The 23,875-nt window shown below is 34.0% G+C and overlaps 1 protein-coding gene across 1 annotated transcript in view; it reads left to right on the forward strand.

Annotated features, from left to right (window-relative positions):
* Positions 1–23,000, forward strand: part of LOC109063135 (mannosyl-oligosaccharide 1,2-alpha-mannosidase IA-like) — a 221,754-nt gene extending 198,754 nt beyond the window's left edge. Inside the window, 7 exon segments of the mRNA XM_042773268.1 lie at positions 1,457–1,580; positions 1,654–1,747; positions 2,949–3,064; positions 7,739–7,949; positions 15,651–15,823; positions 18,517–18,632; positions 20,272–23,000. Of these exon segments, the coding sequence (XP_042629202.1) occupies positions 1,457–1,580; positions 1,654–1,747; positions 2,949–3,064; positions 7,739–7,949; positions 15,651–15,823; positions 18,517–18,632; positions 20,272–20,422 (985 nt within the window). The 3' untranslated portion in view covers positions 20,423–23,000.
* Positions 23,001–23,875: the final 875 nt, after the last annotated feature.

Here is a 23,875-nt window from a genome sequence, read left to right on the forward strand (position 1 = left end):
CCTCCCGAGACATCGGTGCTATTGATCGGTGCTTCAGAAGGGAAGCGGTGCGTGGCTCACTCTCACAATAAGAAGCAGACACAAATAATCTTGTGAATTAGTTCCACAGTTTCACCGAACCAATCCCGCAGGGAGGAGCGAAGCCCCGAATCTGGAGCGGTTTATTTCAGAGTTCATTCAGCATCTCCATCTCTCTCTTTCTCTCTCTTTCCATGTTTTTTCATCCAGCAGGGGCAAGACCTGCAGCGTAAACAAGAGCAGAAGCGTCTCCGTTTTGAACAACAGATGAAATTTTAATGATATTTAATCAAAACAAAGGATAAAGTGCTTGGGAAATACTTTTTTTAAACTGCTCTTAAAATATTTACATAGTTGCATACCTGAAAAAAAAAAAAAAAAAACATTTTAATCAGTATTTATGATTTGTTTTCCAGTAAAAATATCTAAAAATCCTCAAAAGATCAATTTTCCAAGAAGCACAACTTTGTTGCATAATCCTCAGTATATTTTGTATTTATTTATTTTTTACCAGAATTATTGTAGTTAACTAAACATTTCTCATTTTATTTTAACTTAATGTAACAAAATAACTAAAGTTAAAACTGGAATAAAAAAAATAATAAAAACTGTGTAGACATAGTAATAGTTTTTATTACCTATATATATATATCAAAGATTATTGGAGTAAATAAAAAATCAAAGATTATTGGAGTAAATATCTATTAAAATAACAAAAATACACAATGAATTACTAAAACTTAAAAAAAAAATTAATTAAAATATTAATAAAAACTGTAATTGTATCTAAAATAACACTGATATAGACAAATACACTACAAAAATATTTTAATCAGTATTTTTGTCTTGTTTCACACTACAAATAAATAAACAATTCCAGATGAGGAAGGAAAATAAACTTAAACCCATTCCAAAAATATTTTCCATGAACAAATCGTAATATCTTGTGCAGTTTGGCTGTCTGTCTTATTTTAAGGATGTTAAAAATTACTGATTAATAAAAAAATCACCAATGCATATTTAACACCTTAAATGCATGCATGTTAGTTTGTGTTGTTGGCGTGATGATGATTGTTTTCGTGTGGCTGGTATGCAGGTCAAATCTGTGTAACCTTTACGGTAGAAACCCGCTTTGGATTTTTTGTGCAAACCATGTTCCTAGGTGCAAAAAATACTGTTTTTAAATCTGTATTTTTATGGTTGTTCTTCAGTAGAGTCATTAATGGCATCATTATGGATTTGGCATTGTGTAACACTCTCATGTGGGATGAAGCGAAGGCTTTTAGCACGTCTGTGTTAAACTGTTTGCACAGTGATTAATCAGCGCCCTGGCATCCGCTCTGCACGGTTTGGAGCGCTGTTGCCATGGCTCCGGTTAGCTGCGGCGTGGTCTGTGGGGGGTGACGTGTTCACGGTGCTGCTCTGCTCTCTGTTGCAGTGGCACCAGCTGGAGTTGGGGCTGGGCATCGGCCGGCAGCAGCATCCTGGCCGAGTTCGGCACGCTGCACCTGGAGTTCGTCCACCTGTCCGAACTGTCCAGAAACCCCCTGTTCACTGAGAAGGCAAGAGTCGTTTCCGTCCCGTTGATTTACTCTGAGAGGACGGGACACAGGCTGATTTTGTGTTTTTCTTTAGGTGATGAACATCCGAAAACTGCTGAACAAAATAGAGAAGCCTCACGGACTGTATCCCAACTTCCTGAGTCCCGTCAGCGGGAACTGGGTGCAGCGTAAGTAACATCTCAGTGGTTTCGGATACATTTACATTTAGCAGATGCTTTTGAGCAATACGAGATTAGTAAATTAGTACTACACTATTTTTATATACACTACTATTATATATATATATAATTATATATATATATATATATATATATATTAATTATTATGATTCTAAAATATTACACACTAAAATAACAAAAAGTAAAAATACTAAATCTAAAAATATAAATAATAAAAAAATAATTAATAAATAAAAAATATAAATATGTAAACTATAAATATTAGATACTTTAAATAATAAAATATATATAAATTAATCTAATTTATTATATCAGCATAAAATAAAATGTTTATATTTATATGATTTATTATAATAAAAAAATATTTAATTATTATGTAATTGTAAAATATTATACAATACTATAAATTAATATTAAAATACTTATTATAATAATATAATTAACATAATTATAATAATATTTTATATACTATACTATATATGTTATTATAAATATTACTATAAATATATATTAAGTACTCTAAATATTATATTTATATTTTATGATAATAATTATAATAATATTATAAAAAAAAAAAACATTCTTTCTACAAAATAATAACATGTGTGTGTGTGTGTGTTTTACCTCACGTGTGTGTGTGTGTGTGTGTGTGTGTGTGTGTGTGTGTGTGTGTGTGTGTGTGTGCTGTGTGTGTGAGCGTCAAAGCTCTAAGTGTTTTTATGTGACCATAAAAATAGGCTCCAAATATATCAATCTGTCAAAATCTGTGTTAGATCACAACATTCAATCCATGAATTTGGATTGACTGCATTATCAAAAATGCTCCGTCAAAATTGCAAACATCTTAATAAATGTGGTGTATTAAAACTGACCCTTTGAGAGGCCTATCAATTTTTGCTGATGATCATTGCTCAAATCAATCTTGATATGCCACACCTGTGAGCCTTCCCATCATCTCAAAGTAAAAGTGCTCACTAATACAGACTCATAAATCATTGAGACAAGAGACTCTGAAAGCACAAATATTTCCAAATATTCAAATGTATTTATAGAATCGTACGACCTGTGCACATTGCTTTCTATAGTTTACTGATATATAATTAATTTTGTGAAGAGCATAAATTCACTGGTGGATGTCAAAACTTTGGACTGGTGTTGTAAATACATTACATGTTATTATTTATTCCAGATCACGTGTCGATTGGAGGTCTCGGGGACAGTTTCTACGAGTACCTGATCAAATCGTTTCTGATGTCAGACAAGACGGATGAGGAGGCCCAGAAGATGTACTACAGCGCCATGGAGGTTCGCAAACATCGCAAATACACTATTTATTGTATGCTTGACTATTTAATTTTCTTCCAATTTAGTTACACATGCTATTTCTGGTCTTCAGTGTGTTCATTAAAAAATAAAGACATAGAAATGCGTGTCTGTACCAGCGGTAAGCGTGTAAAATAGATCACACGCTTTAATTTAAGCTTGATTAGATTAGTTTAATATTAGATTCGCGCTCATAATGATCCGAGAGGGGAAATATAACAGAGAGAGCGAACACTTTCTCACTTATTCTCACTTAATTAGCATATTAGCGTTTTCATTACACAATGTTTCCCTTGAAGAATGAGGTCTGCCAAGATATTAATTACATTTATAACCAGGAGAGGCCAATTTCATCAGCCTAATGTTAAAATATCAAACATATTTGTGACCCTGGACCACAAAACCAGTCATAAGGGTCAGAGTGAATAAATAAGCTTTCCATTGATGTATGGTTTGTTATGATAGGACAATATTTGGTCGAAATACAACAATTTTAAAATCTGGAATCTGAGGGTGCAAAAAAATCTAAATATTGAGAAAATCATCTTTTTAAGTTGTTCAAATGAAGTTCATAGCAATGGATATTACTAATCAGAAATTAAATTTTGATATATTTACAGTAGGAAATTTACAAAATATCTTCATGGAACATGATTTTTGCTTAATATCCTAATGATTTTGGCATAAAAGAAAAATCAATAATTTTGACACATACTATGTATTTTTGGCTATTACTACAAATACTTAAGACTGTTTTTGTGCTGCAGGGTCACATATTGTCAAATATCCAGTCTTTTTTTGCAATACTTTTGATCAGTTTGAGTGAGTTAAGTTGATGTGAAATGTTTGCAGCCCATGTAATGTTTGATGTTTGTCTCAATAGTCATGCATTTGCTCTGATTTTGATTTCACGTTGACTTTGAGTGGGTTGTATTCATTTGATGATGCAAAAATGCAGAACTGGTGATGCAAACCAAGAGAAAGCATCTGAACGAGTCTTGTGTGTGTCTCATTTGCTGTTGATCGTCATGATGGCTTACGCTGTTTTCTGTTTCTCTAAAGAGGTGAAACCATAAAAACACAGAGGAAGAGACTCTGACTCTGAGATGTTTTCTCACACACACTCTTTCACATATATACACCACCTACTATCATAAAACCCCACAGAAACAACAACAAAGACTCTACACCACATCTCCACACTCCACACACTCTCATTTTATAATACATAAAACATTTCATGCATAAACGTCGGCTTCTGTGGCAACATGTGCACAGTGTCCTGCTTTTATTTAAAATCCAGCATCGCCTTGATTTCAAAGCACTTTACAAATCGAGTGGATGTTTCTTCACTCTCACAGAAAACACGTCCATCGATTAATAGCTGCATTATCTTCAGCGTGCATGAAAATCTAATGCTCCATCACTCAAATGTGCTTTTCAGAAAGAGATGGTAGCTGAAATTCACCACTACACTGTAAAGGCTTATTTTTTTGAAGTTAAAAAATACAACAAAAAGTATATTTTACAAAAAAATTTTTTTTAAGTAAAAAACTAATTGAAGAAAAATTTTATGAAAATTAGAAATGTTGCCTTGGCAGCTAACTAAAATAATAAGTTTAAGCAGAAAAATTTTATGAAAATTAGAAATGTTGCTAAAATAATAAATGCTAAAATTACTAACATTGAATTACTAAAACTAATAAGAAATTAATTAGAAAAAATAATAATTAGGAAAATTGCAAAAGCACATAATAAAATTACTAAAGATTACACTATATTGTTTTTTAATAAATAATATAACAGTATATAAATAATGTTAAATGGAGGGCATTGCAGTTTAGTTAAGGCAAGGCAAGGCAAGTTTATTTATATAGCACATTTCGTACACAACATGGTAATCTCTCAAAGTGTCTTTACATAAAAAAGGTAAAAAATCATGAAGAAAAAATAATGAACAAAATAAAAACAAGCAATTTTAAAAACATAAAACAGGCAATTTTAAAACATTGGAAAATGATTTAAAAATTGACGTATTTAACAATGAATTTAAACAGTTTAAAATAGAAAATGATTTTACATAGAAATACAGTGAATATTGTTAAAATAACAGTGCAATCAATTCGGACATCGCACAGTGCCATATCAATAAATGCCACAGCTAAACAGATGAGTTTTGAGTCTAGATTTAAAAAACTAATGTTTTTTTTAGCACATCTGATCTCTTCTGGAAACTGATTCCAAATGCGGGCGGCATAGTAACTAAAGGCGGACTCCCCTTGTTTTGTGTGAACCACCTTGGTATTTCTAACTGGACCTCGATCCTAATGATCTGGAGTGGTCTGTTATTTATATATTCAGTGAACATATCTGCAAATATATTTTGCTCCTAGGTCATTGGAGTGATTTTATAAAACGAGACTTTACAAAAATCAATCCTAAATGTAACTAATCCAGTGTAAGGACCTGAGGACTGGTGTTGATATGCTTCAGATTTTTCTGGTTTCTAGTCAGAATCCTGGCAGCAGTGTTCTGGATGCTAGCTGCAGCTGTCTAATAGTCTTGTGAAGGCCGGTGAGGAGACCATTACAGTAGTCCACCCTGCTGGCATGAACAAGTTTTTCTCCAAATCTTGACTGGAAAACAAAACATCTAATTCTTGCAATGTGTTTTAGATGATAGTATGCTGATTTTAGTTACTGCTTTGACATGACTACTGAAACTAAGGTCTGTCTCCAGATCACACCAAGATTCCTGAATTTTTAGTTGTTTGTCCCCTTTTGAGTCAAGGTATTTGCATTCACTTGAAAAACTTCATCTTTGTTTCCAAATAATAACCTTTTTTCCTTGTTTAAACTGAAGAAAGTTCTGGCACATCCCCACTAAAATTTCATCATCAATACATTTGCAGAGGAGGTCGTCAATGGGGCTGTAGTTCATTTTGGAAGATAGGTAAATTCTGGGTATCATCAGCATAGCTGTGATAGGCAATTTGGTTCTTTCTCATTAGTATCAAATCATTAGTAAATGATTTGACTCTTACAAGAAAGATTATTTTTTTAAGTTGAAAATAAATAACAAATTGTATGATTTACAAGAAAAAAACTATTTCTGTCTTTCTACTTCAAAATTGGTATTTCATTAAAATTATTAAAAAATATATATTTTCGTTAATTGAAGTAAATCAAAGTAAAAAATAAAAAATAAGAAATAATGTTGAAATATGAAATAAATAAGTTGAAGTACTAAAAAAACTAAAAATAAAAAAAAAATAAATTAAAGCAATAAAATTAAAAAAACAAAAATAAAAACAAAAAATACCAAAAAATAAAAAAAAAGAAATTAGAGCTATATAGAAATCTGAAAAAAAAAGAAAAATGGCAAAAACTTAAAAACAAATAAACTTAAACTAAATCAAAAAGCTAATTTAAAATATTATTTAATACTATATAAATTTAAAAAAAAAATAAAAAAAATTTAAAAGTATATAAATAAGAATTACAGTTCGTAAGTAAATGATTTGACTTACAAAAAAATAATTTTGTATTATTATTTTATTATTTTAAAATTATTATATATTTTTTGAAGTGTGTAAAGTAACCACGAAGTATGAGCATGAAACTTAAAAAACAATTGATAAAATATAATATAAAAAAATATGTTAAAAAAAACTAAAAATAAAAAAACAATTGTGTTAATTGAAGCTAATAAAATATATTAGACAAAACTTTGCTTAAAATAAATAAAAATAAATGCAAGGTGTTGCAGTTTAGTTAAGTGAAAAAAATATTATTATTAAAGTTGTAAATACATCAGGGTATATAAAGAAAGTCAAAGTGTTGTAAAGGGGGGGGGGGGGGGGGGGGGGGGGGGGGGGGGGGGGGGGTGGGGGGGGGGGGGGGGGGGGGGGGGGGATTAAAAAGTATGATTTACAGGAAAATACAACTTCTGTCTTTCTAAAAATTAAATTTTATTAATACTTAAAAATTCATTATGAAGCTAGAATAAAATAAAATGCATTAAATGGAAAAAAAACGGTAATAAAAATAAATCAAAGCTGTACAGAAATATGAATAAGTAATAAAAACGGCAAAAGCACATAACAAAAACGGTAATAAAAATAAATCAAAGCTGTACAGAAATATGAATAAGTAATAAAAACGGCAAAAGCACATAACAAAATTACAAAAACGTATTTGTTTGCTTGTTTGTTTTTGCTAAATTACTAAAACTAAACTGAAAATCTCAGCCAGCTAATTTAAAATATTGATAAATATTACAGTATATATTATTATATAATATACTGTAATTATATAATATACAGTATAGTATATTACAGCATTATAAATGATAAATCGAGGGTGTTGCTGTTTAGTTAATAAGTGAGTTGATTCCAGAAAATTTTATTTATTTATTTATTTATTTTTTGAAGTTAAAAAATAAAACAAAGTATGTTTTGCAAGAAAATACTGTCAGTCTTTCTCCTTCACAAATTCAGATTTAATTCAGTGTGTTACTTGATGTTTCTTTGTAATTAATTGTGAAATATGTTTCAATTTCAAAGTCTAAATTGTTTCAAAGTAAATCCTACACCAGTTTTTTTTTCCAGTTGCATTGCATTGATCAGAGGGATTTTTTTTCTGTGTGCATTTGTAGGCCATTGAGGCGAACCTGGTGCAGAAGTCTCCGGGTGGATTGACGTACGTAGCCGAGTGGCGGGGGGGCATCCTGGACCATAAGATGGGGCATCTGGCCTGTTTCTCCGGCGGGATGATTGGGATCGGCGCTGACGACGGCCCCACTACACAGAACCAGCCACTAGCCCAAAACACACACACCGAAACACACTAACCCTACAGCCGCTCAGGTCAGAAAGACACTCTCATAAATACACACACATTAACACCACACATAAACACATCGTTAGTCATCATTTAAACTTGTAGGAACCGTACAGCATCACTCCATCACGTCTTAATCGACTCTTTAAAATGCTGAAAATGCATTCAACGACATGCTAAAATAAGATGAGTGTCATAAATACCATTACAGTATTTATTAATCGTTTTGAATTTGTTTTTATTTTTAGATTTTCTATTTGAATTTGTTTTAGTAATTTTGTTGTGTTTGTTTTATTTTTATATTTTTTAGTTTCATTTTTCCCTCAATTTTACAAATTTTAGTACTTAAAATAATGAAAATTCTAAATTTTAATTTGAATAATTTGAATTTTGTTTTTATATCTTCTGTTTTTATTCTAATTTTAGTTTACGTTTAAGTTTTTTATTTCCATTTTAGTTTTTGTAATTTTAGTACTTCAGCTAAATGAAAACAATAATTTTTGCATTTGCAACTAACTGAAATAATTCAGTTAATGTTTATTTTTGTTTGTATTTATTTTTGTATGTTCAGTTAATGTTTATTTTTGTTTGTATTTATTTTTGTATGTGTTTATTTTTGTATTTAAATTATATTTCTTTTTACTTTTTATTTCTTTTTTTATTTCTGTTGTAAAAACATTATATAAACGAAAAAAAAAAAAAAAAAAAAAACACTTTGCTTGGAAGTTTGTTTTTATTTATTTTATTTACTTCAGTTAATGCTTAGAACAATAAAAAAAAAATTAATAGATTCAAACAATAATTGAACTTAAAACAATGTCACATTTCCTACAATTTAAACTAAAATAATAATAATAATAACTACGGAGACAGTGCACAAAGTATTACAATAATTTGATTTATTCCTGTCTCAGTCAGTTGCTTATTGTCCAGCCTAAAATAATATAATCATACTTGTAATTAAAAATATAAAATTTCAATCTAAATCAAACAAAAATAATTTTAACTAGAAAAAATAAAAAAACTAAAATAATGAAAATTAGAAATGTTTAATTGCAAGCTAACTGAAATAAGTTTTATTTGAACTAGTAAAAATAGTAAAACTTAAAAAACTAAACTGAAAATATAATAATAAAAGCTAAGATAAATAATAATGGTCACACTTTAGTCTAAGGACTAATTCTGACTATATCCTATGAGTAGTAGTAAGATGTACATTCTGCTTTGCAATAGTACTAAAATTAAAACACGGAAGAAAATTTGTGTGAATATTCTTTAAAAATAAAGTTTTAATAAAAGTAATATGAACATTATTAATATCAACATTAATGCATTTCAATACAAAGTTTCTTCAAGTTAAACCCAACTTTTATTTTGACGGGTTTCCACAAGGACCATTAAGTTTCTGTGTGTAAGTGCCTGTGTGAATTAAGTGTAAGACTACTGTGTAAACGAAGAGAATAACTCGACTTGGGATCCATTTGCAAGCTTTTATTTGAAACTTCGTAGTCGTACAGGCGAAGGGTCAGGGATCAGGCAAACACGTGTCACAGGAATATCCGAATTGTAGTTCAATACCAAGCAGAGTGGGTCGGCGGTAACAAGACAAACTCACAGTCCGATAACAATCAGGGTTTCAAAGGTCGGCAGCAAAGGTTAACGGTCGATATGAAACAACAAAGGTAGGCAACTGGGAAACAAACCGGGTTTAATTAAAACGCAGAAAATGATAGCCGTAGCCGTGAACAAGACCTAGCAAAGAGGTGATGCAAGGGTCTGGCGTATATGCATTCTTGTAGGGAACACCCTGGCGGGGATTCAGTCCCAGTACGGGGCGTATGGGTATAATGTAGGTCTATCGTGTTACGTGAGTGTTTGCGATGCAGGTAGTGTCAGTATTCGGGTGGATGGTGCCCTCTGTGGCCACTGGAGGGACTCCCGGGGTTCGTATCCGTGACCGAGCACCCTCTCTGCGAACGCCTCCTGGCGTGAGGTGGAGGACGACGTCGGGTCGACCTCGAGGGCGATGGCCGGTTTATCTGGAAGTTCTCTATGAAACTGTGCAGTTAAGTTAGGGTCAAGAATGTCCCGGCATTGACCCAGGAACGTTCCCTGGAACCGTCACCCCTCCCAGTCAACCAAGTATGGAGGATTCGTCCCCGCGTCTTCGAATCAAGCAGCTTTCCCTGCACTCATAGGTCTCCTCGCATGCCACCTGAACGGTTGGGGCTTGATCACGGGACCCTCCCCTCGCCCTCATCCTCAGGGGGCAGGCAAGCAGCGGGACGTGGAGCAATGAATGGGAAAGTGGGAGAATACGATATGTGTTAGGCAAACCAAGGCGGGAAGAAACAGGTGTGATTTGTTGTGTGATTGAATGGACCACGTACCTTGACTAACTTTCGGCATGGCAATTTCATCCGAACGGTCTCTGGTGGACAGCCAGACCATTTGACCAGGTTGGAAAGTGTGGTCCAGGGCTGTCCCCCCGACGCGGTCTGGCCTGTTCCTTCAGGCGCCGTACAGCTTGTTGTAGGTGTCTCAGTGGGCTGATTCATGTGTCCTCGCTCGTTGAAGCCAATCGTTACAGCGGGAACATTGATGGGTTCACAGCCAGGGAAAATGGGTGGTTTGGTACCCTAGAATGCATTTGACGGGGGTGATCCCGATGGATGGCTTGACAGGAGTTCTCGTGCAGATTCGGCCCAAGGAGAGGAAGGAAACGAGACCAGTTCACTCTTGATGGGGAGCTGCGCAGTAGTGAGCGGAGGGGAGACGAGGAGATCTGGTTGAGGGTTCCACTTGAACGTTGGCCTCGCGGGGTAGTGTGAATAACAGACGTGAGTTCGGACACCTAGAGCTTGAAAGAAACTCCTTCCACTACACCACGACGGCCGCGCGACATCGCCGCCGCGCAGCCCCCAGCCGATCCGAAAACGATGTCGTCAGGTATTCCGTTAACAACCTGAAACACCCCCACATTAACAGGAGTTCGGCGGTCTGATGAGCACCCACCCCGTGGCGGAGTTTGGGTAGAGCGAGATGAGGCGACATGCTTTGGAGAATCGAAAGAGGAATGTGAGTAGCCGTGTTTCCTTGGGATAGGGCTAAGGTCTCGTGATTAAGCTATGGCAAGGTGTGACCAGTGTCGTTGTGGGATCGGAAGAGCGTTGAAGCAGTCCAGCTGGTAGTTGACGAGGGGTTTGTGCATGTTACACGTTGACAGGTTCTGAATGGAATCTATAGTGTAGGGGGGTGATTGGTTACACCAGAAAGCGGTTCTTGAGGAGAGGGAGGGTGGCTGTGATGCCAGGGTGACAGAGTCAGGAAGCGGGGATATGATCCGGACTTGATCACGGGTAGGGGCAGGTCGTAGGTTTATACGGTGGACAGGTGGTGGGTGGTTGCTTCTTGTGAATGTGCTGTCTTGATTAGGGTCAGTATATCCAACTGGATGGGAGCAACACCACTGGAAGGCAAGATGCGTTTCGGGGGTTGCGGATGGGAGGGTCGTCATAATGGATACGATGACAAGAATGGCTTTAAATATTGGACCTGTTAATAACAACTGAATGAAACCGGGACAGATTGGGACCACTGGCTTGGAAATGGGTTCAGGTGTTTATTGGCATAAGTATTTTAATAAAATTATATGTAAATACGGTTGAATAATAAGGATAATCACATATCATCACGGAAGGTTGCTCCACTCTTCAGCTGCTTTCAGAAACGTTCTCTGTCTTGATCTTTCTATTCCTATAGCTCCGCCGGGTGCATCTGTGTTTCCGAAAATCCAATCTGATGAAGTGTCGCAGAATAGAGGTAACTGGTACACTTATGACTTTACTTCCGATAATCCACCCCCAATGCAGTGCTGGTGCGTCAACATCGATAAGCAAACAGATTAGATGTAGGCCTAACCGTGATGCAGGATCAGCGGGTACCAAAGCGTTCCTCTAATAATCAAAACGTACGGGGGCCGGCAAACACCATGTTGAGACGATGGTGTACACTTTATTGTATAGAATGAGACTTCTCTGACGATCGGATGAAATTTCTGATGAAGCGTCTGAAGAAAATGGCAAAATGTAAGGAAACCTGATGGTAGTCTTGAGTGTCTGATTATATTCCAAAATGACTACAGCAGAGAACTTATTATAATCCATTGGAAGTACATATAGGGGGGTAAACTGATGACATAACCCTAAAGGTACGTGGCAACAAGATGTGAAACTCACAAATTCGCATTGGCATAACGTTGATAAAAAATAAAAACAAACAGGATACAAAGAAAAAAGTATTATAGAAAGTATTGGAATATGATACTTCTTAGTGGGGTATGGACATAGATCAAGGATTATCGTACAATGTAACCAAAACTTGAAACAATTCAGCATTTCCCTTTAAGAAACTCATTAATGAAGCCTGGAATTAGGAGGACTATAAAGCACACAAAAACGGCTAATAATTATTCAAATGCGTAAACATATGAAAATAAATTATAATTCGGTCACGGTCTCTGATGCTAAAAAAGGGAATATAAACAGAGAAGTAACAAATAATAAGTGTTAAAAACATGGGCAGTGCGAATGTGGTATACTAGATGGAAAAGCTTAAAAAGTTAGGGGAAGGGGATAAGTGTAATCACGTGAATAATTTAAGACCTACGGTAATCAATGCAAGTTCTCAGTAGATAATACATTTCTTCTTGAACGAATAAAAAAAAGAAAACTAATTTCAAGAAAGCCAAAGCCATAACAAACTTACAATAAACTTAAATCTAAACTGAAGCCTATTTACAAATCTTCCTGATATATTATTATATATGGATTCGGATATCTATATATATGGACAGTCGGAAAAACTACATAACCGTTGGGTGGATGTACATATCCTCGGTAGGAGATCATATAGTTACAGTATATGGGGCGATATAGATGGGTATGTGTTTGCTTCTATTCCTTGCTGATATATGTAGTATATGAGCTGATAAACTACTGGAAATAACAAACCTCGGATGACTACTCGTTAATCAAATAAAAAACCACTAATGGTGTCTCGAAAGGTAGATAACACTTTTGTTTGACATTTAGTGTTGGAATGAAATTATAATACTGCAGTAGAAAAAAATGTGCATGTATTCAAAATAATGTGAATAGCTTAATTTGAAAGTGATTCAGCCATGGTTAGATAACATTTTGAATTAAAAAAAATATTTTTATATTAGTACTCCGTCGAAAATAAAATTGCCTAAAAACAGGATAATTTTTAATGCAAAATATAATTTTTTTAATCTATTCCTTTTGATTTGGTAGTTAAATATGACCTTTAAATAATTTTAGTGAAATATATTATGTGAAAAAAATTTTTTGAGATATATATATATATACCTTTTTTTTATATTTATACATCTGTATCAAATATATGTAACACCGCCGCACTTCAAGTCTACGGTATCTCAAAACTGTCTTATGTTTTTCTTTTATTAACATATTCTTTTCACCAAAAAACACCACAATGCTAAAAAAACAAGAAATAAAAACATATTAACATTTAAAAACAAACGCTTGCACAAACATAAAGTCTAAAAAACCGTAACAGACCGATAATCACCAAAAAAAAACACCATTCCCCCGTGAGGAGAGAGATTCATTAACCTGATAACCAGAGTTTTTCTTGTAATCACCAAAAAAAAACACCATACTACACTTGAACACACAAACCAAAATCCAGTATTGCAAATGCAAGTGTCAAATGTTTATTAGACGGAGAGTAGTTCTCCCGGACCGGGGCTGCGCTTGTAATTTTAGATTTTAGGGTGCATATGGGAAAACATTGACGACCTCAGGTTTCTCAAACCACAAAGCTTTGAAAGCATTGTGCTTTCATAAAGTTTGCTGGTGATCATTGTGCACACAAACTACACACACGCTGTGTGTTTACGACCTCAGGTTTCTCCACGCTGTAAAAACACAAAGCTCATAGCATCTGTTCAGCAGCGGCTTTGTTTTATGTGCTAGTATTTACACCAGCTGAGCAATCATGAGGGAGATTAAAGACTAACTAGTGCTTTTTCACTGCATATAACAACGTTTTTTTCACTGCATATACCAGGGTTTAATTGGGAACTGTTGTTATGTGGGGGGGGGGGCCCCCCCCGGGGGCATATCTACATGCACAGCCTACAAAACCTTACATCAACTGACAAACTGTAAAATATTTATGAGAAAGGTGTAAAAAAGAAAATATGGCCTTTGTTGTTGAAACTGAAGTAAAATAAAATATAAATCCACTGATTAGAGCCCTACTAAAACCAACACTAAAAAAAAAAATAATCTAACTAAATTAAGAAAAAAAAAATAAAAAAAATTTAGTTTAACTTGACGTACTAAAAAAGGGAATTAATAAATTAATAAAAAATAATAAAGTAAAAAAAAAAATCAATAAAATATATATACTAGATGGAAAACCTTAAAAAGTTAAAATGTTGAAATAAAATATAAATTTAATTAAACAATCCTGTTAATGCTGCACAACAGAGGTTTACTGCTAAAATTAAAACACGGAAGAAAATTTGTGTGAATATTCTTTAAAAATAAAGTTTTAATAAAAGTTCTATGAGTAGTAGTAAGATGTAGGGATTCTGCTTTGGGGTGCAATAGTATAACAAGGACCATTAAGTTTCTGTGTGTATATTTAAGTGTACTGACCTACTTTCGATTTATTCATCTAAAATTTGGCAAATTCCGTAACTTTCCACATTTAAGTGTACTGACCTACTTTCGATTTATTCATCTAAAATTTGACAAAATAAGAAAAAAAATAACACTTATACAGTGAATTCCATTTTTATGACTGGATTTCCACCATATAAGAACAAAAATCATGCTTTGGTAAGTTATGGAGATTAAGTTATGAGATATAAAGTTATGAAAAGAATATGACTTTGAAAGCCGAAACTACGCAAGTTAATTATGAGATTTAAAAATATTTAAAAAAATTACAAAAATATAACTCTATTTACATATTAATAATAAATAATCTCAATTAAGATTTCTTCTCAAACATGCAACTAAATCTATAAACAAACAATAAATAATCACGTGAGCAAACCATGCAAGTTGACGTTCTTTTGTTTTGTGCTTTAAGATTTAATAATCTCTATTAAGATTTCTGCTGTTTGCTGCAACTAAATCTGTGAGCAAACCATGCAAGTTGACGTTCTTTTGTTTTGTGCTTATGTGAAAGTGCAATAATTCTGATGAAATGTAAAAAAAAAAGATTCTATTTTCTGAGCTAAATAATCTTGATTAAACATTTAACAATTATCATGAACCTACAACATAATTAGAAAGCTGCGATGCAAATATAAAGCACATTAGTAAGATAGCAAAGTAATTTCACTGAGATCATTCAGGCTGATATGAATAGAAATTATCATTCTGTCTAAGGAAACATGAAGTAAACGTGTAAATATACAGTATCAATATTCCTCCAAATTTGTGAACTTTTGGACTGAAATCTGTCTGTTTAGTGAAGCGATGTCATTTGAATGCAAGTAAACCAGAGCAAATGTGACTGAATATATATAAGGCTGTTAATTTATATTTCAGTGAAAGATTATGAAGACATTTTTCCCTTAAGAATACTGTACAGTGATGAATCCTTCACGATAAGACCAGTAACAGTCAGCTTTTATATCAACTTTGATGTTTTTCTGTCAACAGCCACCAAACTTGGTCCGGAGGCATTCCGCTTTGATGCAGGAGCCGAGGCCACAGCCACCCGACTGAGTGACCGCTACTACATCCTCAGGCCAGAGGTCATCGAGAGCTACATGTACATGTGGCGTTTGACCCACGACCCCAAATACAGGGAGTGGGGCTGGGAGGCCGTGGAGGTGCGTGAGACTTACTGCACATGTAACTCAACGTTTCAGCTCTATATTTAGCTATGTTTAGATTATTGGTCAACAAAAGTGGGTTATTCAAAGGCCTTCAAAGGCAAAAGTTGTTGAAATTCTAAAAGTGAGTACAAATTGCCCATGCAGTATTTTATAATCCAGACGGTATTGGATTTAAGCCCTGTTCACGAATTCATATATTCACAAATGAAATAGATAAACAAATAAACTGATATTTTTAGGCCATGCTTGGTGGTTTATAATTGTTCAGATAGATAGATAGATAGATAGATAGATAGATAGATAGATAGATAGATAGATCGGAATAGATAGATAGATAGTATACATAGATGGATAGATGATCGATAGATGGATGATACACGGATGGATAGGATGGATGGACGGACAGATAGACAAACGGACGGACCAAATTACATATGGACGGATGGATGGATGGATGAATGGATGGATGGATGACAAATACATGGATGGATGGAATTGAGGGAGGATAGACAGATAGCCAGCGATGGATGGATAGACAAATACCATAGATAGATAGATAGGATAGATAGACAAATGCTATGGATGGATGGATGACAAGATGGACTGACCCAAATACAAATACAGTGGATGGATGTGGATGACAAATACATGGATGGATGCGACACATAGATGGACAACCATGGATGTGGATGGAGGATGGACGACAAATACATGGATGGAAGGATGGGATGGAATGCATAGATGAAATACATGGATGGATGGATGACAAATACATAGATGGATGGATGGATGGATGACAAATGCATGGATGGATGGATGGATGAATGGATGGATGGATGAAAGGATGGATGGACAAATACATAGATGGATGGATGGATGGATGGAATGGATGGATGGATAGATGACAAATACATGGATGGATGGATGGATGGATGGATGGATGGATGACAAATACATGGAATACAAATACAAAAAATAAATGATGGAATGAATACAAATACATGGATGGATGGATGGATGGATGAATGACAAATACATGGATGGATGGATGACAAATACATAGATGGATGGATGGATGGATGACAAATGCATGGATGGATGGATGGAATACATAGATGGACAGATAGATGGATAGATATGCATGGATGATGGAGATGGATGGATGACAGATACATAGATAGGATGGATGGCCAGGATTACATAGGTGGATGGATGGATGGATGAATGGATGGATGGATGACAAATACATGGATGGATGGATGGATGGATGGATGGATGGATGAATGGATGATGACAAATACATGGATGGATGGATGGATGGATGACAAATACATGGATGGATGGATGGATGGATGGATGAATGGATGGATGGATGAACATGGATAGACGGACGGATGGATGGATGGAATAGATGCATGAGGACGGACAAATACATAGGATGGATGGATGGATGGGATGAAACAGATAGATAGATAGATAGATAGATAGATAGATAGATAGATAGATAGATAGATAGATAGATAGATAGATAGATGGACGAATGGACGGACAGACAAATACAGTACATAGATGGATGATGGATGGATGGGTAAACACGGATAGATAGACAGACGGACGGACAAATACATGGATGGATGGATGGATGGATGGATGGAATGATGGGATGGATGGATGGGATGGATGGATGGTGTGGATGACACGATATCCGGACATATGGTGGAGAGGGATGGAGACATACAGAGAAGACATAAGAGAGATGATAGATAGAGAGAGAGAGAGATAGATAGAGAGATGGATGATGGATGGATGGATGGATGGATGGGGTAGATAGGCGTATAAGTAGATGGATAGATAGATAGAAGTTTCTGCAGTGTATCTGATGAAGCAGTGTGTGGTTGAAGATCTCTGGTGTTTTTCTGGTAACTGAACGCTCAGCTGTGGCTCTTACATTAATCTAGCCCATGTTAAAGTGCTGCGCTCCTCCAACAGACTGACATGTTAATTACTGGCTGCAGAAGGTGGAGGAGAACGCAAATGGATTTGTCAAATACATCTCCAAACCAAACTCACGAGACAGTCCTAATTACAGTCTAGGTGTCTACCTTTGTTTGAGGTTAATACATCATTAATTCGCCATGTCAGCTCTTCTGTTATTCAGTGCTCAAATTTAGCATTAAATCTTCTAGCCAACTTTTAAGTGACAGAAATAGCAGCTCACAAATCGCTTGTATCTTCTGCCAGCAAGAAACTGTACCAAACAAGTCTCTTCTGCTTATCAAGTCTGCATTTATTTGATCAAAAATGCAGAAAAAAAAACAGTAACAGTAAAATAACTGTTTTCTATGTGAATATCTGTTAAAATTGAATTTATTTCTGTGATGCGCAGCTGTATTTTCAGCATCATTTCTCCAGTCTTCAGTGTCACATGATCTTCAGAAATCATTCTAATATGCTGATGTACTGCTCAAGAAACATTTCTGATTATTATCAATGTTGAAAACAGTTGTGCTGCACAATATTTTTCTGGAAACTGTGAGACAGTTAGTTGCTTTATATTATTTGTAATAACTTTGCTGTTGAGAACTACTGATGTAAGATTACTGGTACTGTATAATAAAGTGTCACATGACCTATATTGTTTCTTGGCACATTAGAAGTATAAACATTATGATTAAATGTCTTGACAGGCGTTAGAGAAGCACTGTCGTGTAGAGGCAGGTTTCTCAGGAATCAGAGACGTGTACGCCTCCACAGTCAGTCACGACAACATGCAGCAGAGCTTCTTCCTGTCCGAGACTCTCAAGTAAGTTCATTATCATCTTCCTGAATCTGGCATCTGTAGGTTTAATAATGAGTCACGGTAGCATTCTGCACTACACATGGACATAATGCAGAACATCAGAACAATCAGGATGATCAAAGCAAGAAGAAATAAAAAGATTAATTTGATTTTAATGCTACTTTTAATTTGGGCGTTTCTTCCTTTCAAGATCCGAAAAGCACAAAAACCCATAAAAAAATCAATTTACTTCCCTAAAACCCCTTATAAATAAAAAGACTATTCAACCACAATGGATTCGATAATTTATAAGATATCTAGTAAAATATCAATTAAAATCATTTTACATGTATTCTACCAAAGCTATCAAGTAAAACTCTTTTAGTGTAATGGTACAGACGTCCACCTTCAGCTCATGCTTCACGTGTCTTTCTGCTGTTTTTTATAAAAAAAACATAATAACAACTATAATATTATTAATAATAAAAAAAGAACAACACCTGCACTAAATCAACCATACTTAATTAAACATACATAAATCATTAAAAAAAAAAATCTGTGAGTCTTAGGCTTTTGAGGAACGTTTTTTTCTTCATCTCTAAATCATCATTGTGTTTCCTTGCATTATATGTTTGGATCATTTAAATCTCATCTTACTGAGGCATTTTATTGGAGATACAGAGTGATGACTGATATTTAGATCATTTTATTTAAGTATCTGCTGTACTGTTATAAAGATCTCACTGATTTACATCACAAGCTGTCAGAATTTCATCTTTTTTTTAAATAATTTTTTTTATGTTATTTTAGTATCATTGAGAAACCATGAATGTTTTTATTAAACTTTTAATATATAATATATAATTTATATTTTAATAACATTTTATTAATATCAGTTTTCATTTATATATATATATGTGTGTGTGTGTGTGTGTGTGTGTGTGTGTGTGTGTGTGTGTGTGTGTGTGTGTGTACTTTTTTGTTCATTTTATATTTAAATTTTTTTTGGGGGGGGGGGGTTGTTTAGTAGCGTTTGGGGTTTTTTTCTCTCTACATTTTTTTTTTTTTTTTTTTTTTTTTTTTTTTTTCATTTTTAGTTTTAGTTATTTCAGAACATCAAGTTTTTAAATTAAAATGACAGATATTGCCTTTGCAACTAGCTGAATAAAGTGTTTTTTTCTGTTCTATTCTATTTTATTTTAGAAAATGTTTATTTCAAGTAACGGAAATTTAGTATTTATGGTTTTAATTCCAATTTTAGTTACTTATAATAACCCAGATAATTTTCTTTTTATATAAAAGTTCAGATGTAAGTTTTATCCTCCATATTCACACACACACACACACACACACATATAGTTTCAATATTCAAAAAACTGTTCCATTTCAGAAAAATATACGTACTATTACTATTACTTTCATTTCAAATCAAAGTAAAACCTAAACATGAAAATAAAAAAAAAACATATCCTTTTTACAAAAAAATGTTTTTATGGTGCTTTTTATATATATTTTGGAGTTTGACAGCATCCATTCACATTCAGTTTAGTTTAGTAGAAAAGTATGCGTTGTCAAAGCAGACTGGCATTGCAAAGCTGTGCTTTTAGGCTGATATTTTGACACCTTTGTGAGTTTTGTTAACCCCGTCCGTGTGCGATCGCAGATACCTGTACCTGCTGTTCTCGAACGACGATCTCCTGCCGCTGGACGACTGGGTGTTTAACACAGAGGCTCATCCGCTGCCCGTCATACGCAAGAGATGCCTGCAGGAGCACGGCAACACACAAGATGATGGACAGACCAACCTGGAGTAGTATTTACCATCACACACACACACACACACACACCTGAAACACGGATTCAACCTCACGGGTCCTGACATGGATTCTCAGCTCCTTTCCTGCAAAGGATCTCTTCATATATATATATACATATATACGCTGTGATTGTATATCTCTGAGCCGAGACTTCCCGCTCTCCTCGACGGATGGAAGCCGGCATAATTTTCTGTGGACAATCAGTGAAACGTGACTTTCATGAGAAGAGCACCTTTTTTCTTTGCTTCTTTCCTCTGTGAGGAAAAACCGAATAACTTGCAGCCCTGAATCTGTGGGAGGAGTGTCGTACGATGGCGGGCCATGCTGAGCGAAAGAGAAAACCACTTTTCTTCACGTCTCACCTGTAATTTATCTTTTCTTTCATCCTTTCATTGTGTATTCCTTTCCCTGTCTCTTCTGCCAAAGCGTTTGCGATCTTCTTTATTTCGTTTTCTCTCCCCGCCCGTGATATTTTGTTATATCTCGTTTCGAGTCCAATTTTGTGCTGTGATTTTTTCTTTATTATTTCAAAGCAGAGCGAGACTGGGGTATTTACAAACCTGAGAGAAGGATCTTTCGTGAAATGTGTTGTACAGAATCCTTTCGTTTGAACAGGAAGTTGAATGATGTCATCAGCAGGGCAGGATTGTTTTACGTGATTTTAAACTTAAACTCATGGTTTTTTTTATGCTTCACCTGCATTGTGTTGTGCACGATATGCCTTGTTTCAAAGACCAGTATCACGAGAGTGGAAAAACACACACTTGCACTGGCACCGGATGGCCACTAGGGCTGGGCGATTATATATTGAATATTCATTCTATTTTTGCAATGATTTTGCTGGAGATTGTGAATCACAAAATTATATAAATGTGTTTTTTTTTTTTTTTTTTTTTTTTTTTTTTTTTTTTTTTAAGTCAGACTGAAGTCAGAGTTTGGTGATGATTGTTCAATATCAAAAACGGCATTTAAGTTTGATTAATTTTCATAACTCACTTCAAACTGTGCGCTTTAATGAATCGATTGAAACAAAAAAGCATTTTTTCATCATTTAAAAATGCAGGAGATTCTGACTCATGCAATTATTTTAATGCACTTTTAAGTCAAACTAGAAAAGATTGCATGATCAGAATAGTTTCATGATTTTTCTTTAGTATCAGAAACAGCATTTATGTTTGATTCAATACCATAGATCACTTCAGATTGCCTTTCTCAATGAATCGATTAAAAAATCCTAAAACAAAGATGCATTTGCATTATTACTCGAAAATGCCAATGATTGTGAATCACAATTTTTTTTAACGTGCTTTTTGTAATTTGTTCATTACGTTTCATAAAGATTGCATCATCAGAGTAGTTTCATGATGATTCTTCAGAATCAAAAACAGCATTTAAGTTTGATTCATTTCTGGGAATCTCTTCAGATCAATGAATCAATTTAAGTTTCTAAAACAAAGATGCATTTGCATTATTACTCAAAAATGCCTGAGACTGTGAATCTCACAATTCTATTAATTTGTCTATTAAGATTCCTATCATGATTCTTCATCAGTATCAGAAACAACGTGTAAGTTTGATTCCTTTCAATGAATCACTTCAGACTGTCCATTTCAATTAATGGATTCTAAAGCAAAGATTTGCATAATCACTCAAAAATGCAGGATATTGTGAATCACATAATTATTTTAATTTCATTGCATTATGCTTCCAAAAGACTAGTTTCATGATTCACTTAATTCACTTCCGTGAATCAGTTCAGATTCAATTCAGAGCTCCAAAACAAATCTCTCAGAAATGCTGGAGATTGAGAATCACACAATTAATTTAATTTGTTCTTTAAGTTTCCTAAAGAAATTGCATGATCAGACTAGTTTCATGATTCTTCTTCGGTATCAAAAGCAGAATTTAAGTTTGATTCTTTTCTGTGAATCAGTTCAAATGAATCAATTCAAAACAAAGATGTATTTGCATCTTCACTCAAAAAAGAAAAATGTTCTCAAAGTCTCCATTTGGTGCTTTTTTATATTGTTTTATTAGAAGTATCTGTAGGTAAATATTTTGACCATGAACTGTTATACTGGTGTGTATAAATGAAAGCGAATCAGCTGTGAATAACACACTGATTCAGTTCTGCAGATTCTCACCCAAAATCAACACAGAAAATGTGAAATCGCCTGCTTTTATAGCACTATCACCCAGCCCTGTCGGCCAAAGTCATCTCAAAGCATCGATGGTGAATGTGAATGTTTTTTTCCCGGGGTTTTTGTTCTTGAAGCAACGTCGTCAGACAGTAATGGTGAAATGAATCTACAGGATGAATGTGAATGAATCATGTCATTAATTGTTCCTGTTTTCTCTCTCTTTCTCTAATTTTTATGGACGTTCATGAAAGACTCGTTCTTTTCGTTTTCCTCAGGTGTTTCTGTACAAGTTTTGATGACAGTTATTTGCACTATTCATTACGGTAGTGCTGATCATTGTTAATTTGAACATCTTCTGTCTCTCATTGTTGAATATTTTCAAATACTGGTAAAAGATCTGTGCGATTTATACATTTAAAATGAGTGCACAAATGCTCTAAGTGTCTTTCTTTTGTGCTCTGCACTTAACATTACTTAACATAAAACATGTCATTAATCTTCAACCTGCACTGAGTGCCACTTACATCCTCAGAGATAAACCTGCACAATGAGACAGGTTTTGCTAGAATTTTGGTACCATTCGATTTTACACTCCAGATAAGTTTATCTATTCGTTTATTTTAGTTTCCATCAATACATTTAAATAATTCTTTTTTATTTTACCTGTCAAAATTAGAAATTTAGCTGGTTTTTGCCAGTTTTATTAGCAACTATAGAGATGGAGAGAAAAAAGTAAGTTTAGGTTTTTTCGTTTATATTTTAGTACCAAATTTATTAACGGATTTTGAAATGTTGCCTTTGGGAAAAAAGTATTTAAGTGTTTATATTTTTAAAAAAATAAAATCAAATCTAAATTTATTTTAACCAATTTTATTTCATCAATATGAAATTAAGTAAAAAAGAAAATTATAGCTATATGGTTTTTATCCATTTTTATTTTAGTTTTAGGTATTTTAGTTCATCAAGTTGAACTAAATTAAAAAAAAAAAACAAGTTTAATGTATATATATCTATATACATACACACACACACACACACACACACACATATCTATAGTTTTATCATTTATTATTTTAATTACATCATGTCAAACTAAAACAACAACTAAAACTAAATTTATAACTAAATAATATCATTAAACTATAAAAAACCAGTTAAACATAATAACCCCATAAAACTAATTATTTATGGTTTAATCAGCAGACCACTTTTCAGCGACACTACAAATGAGAACTATAATAACCGTTTTCGTTAACTATAATAACCCTGGTTCACTTCTTATTTGCATAAAATTAATTTTGGCAACTTT

The sequence above is a fragment of the Cyprinus carpio genome, chromosome A16, assembly GCF_018340385.1.
Source record: "Cyprinus carpio isolate SPL01 chromosome A16, ASM1834038v1, whole genome shotgun sequence".
NCBI lineage: Eukaryota > Metazoa > Chordata > Actinopteri > Cypriniformes > Cyprinidae > Cyprinus > Cyprinus carpio.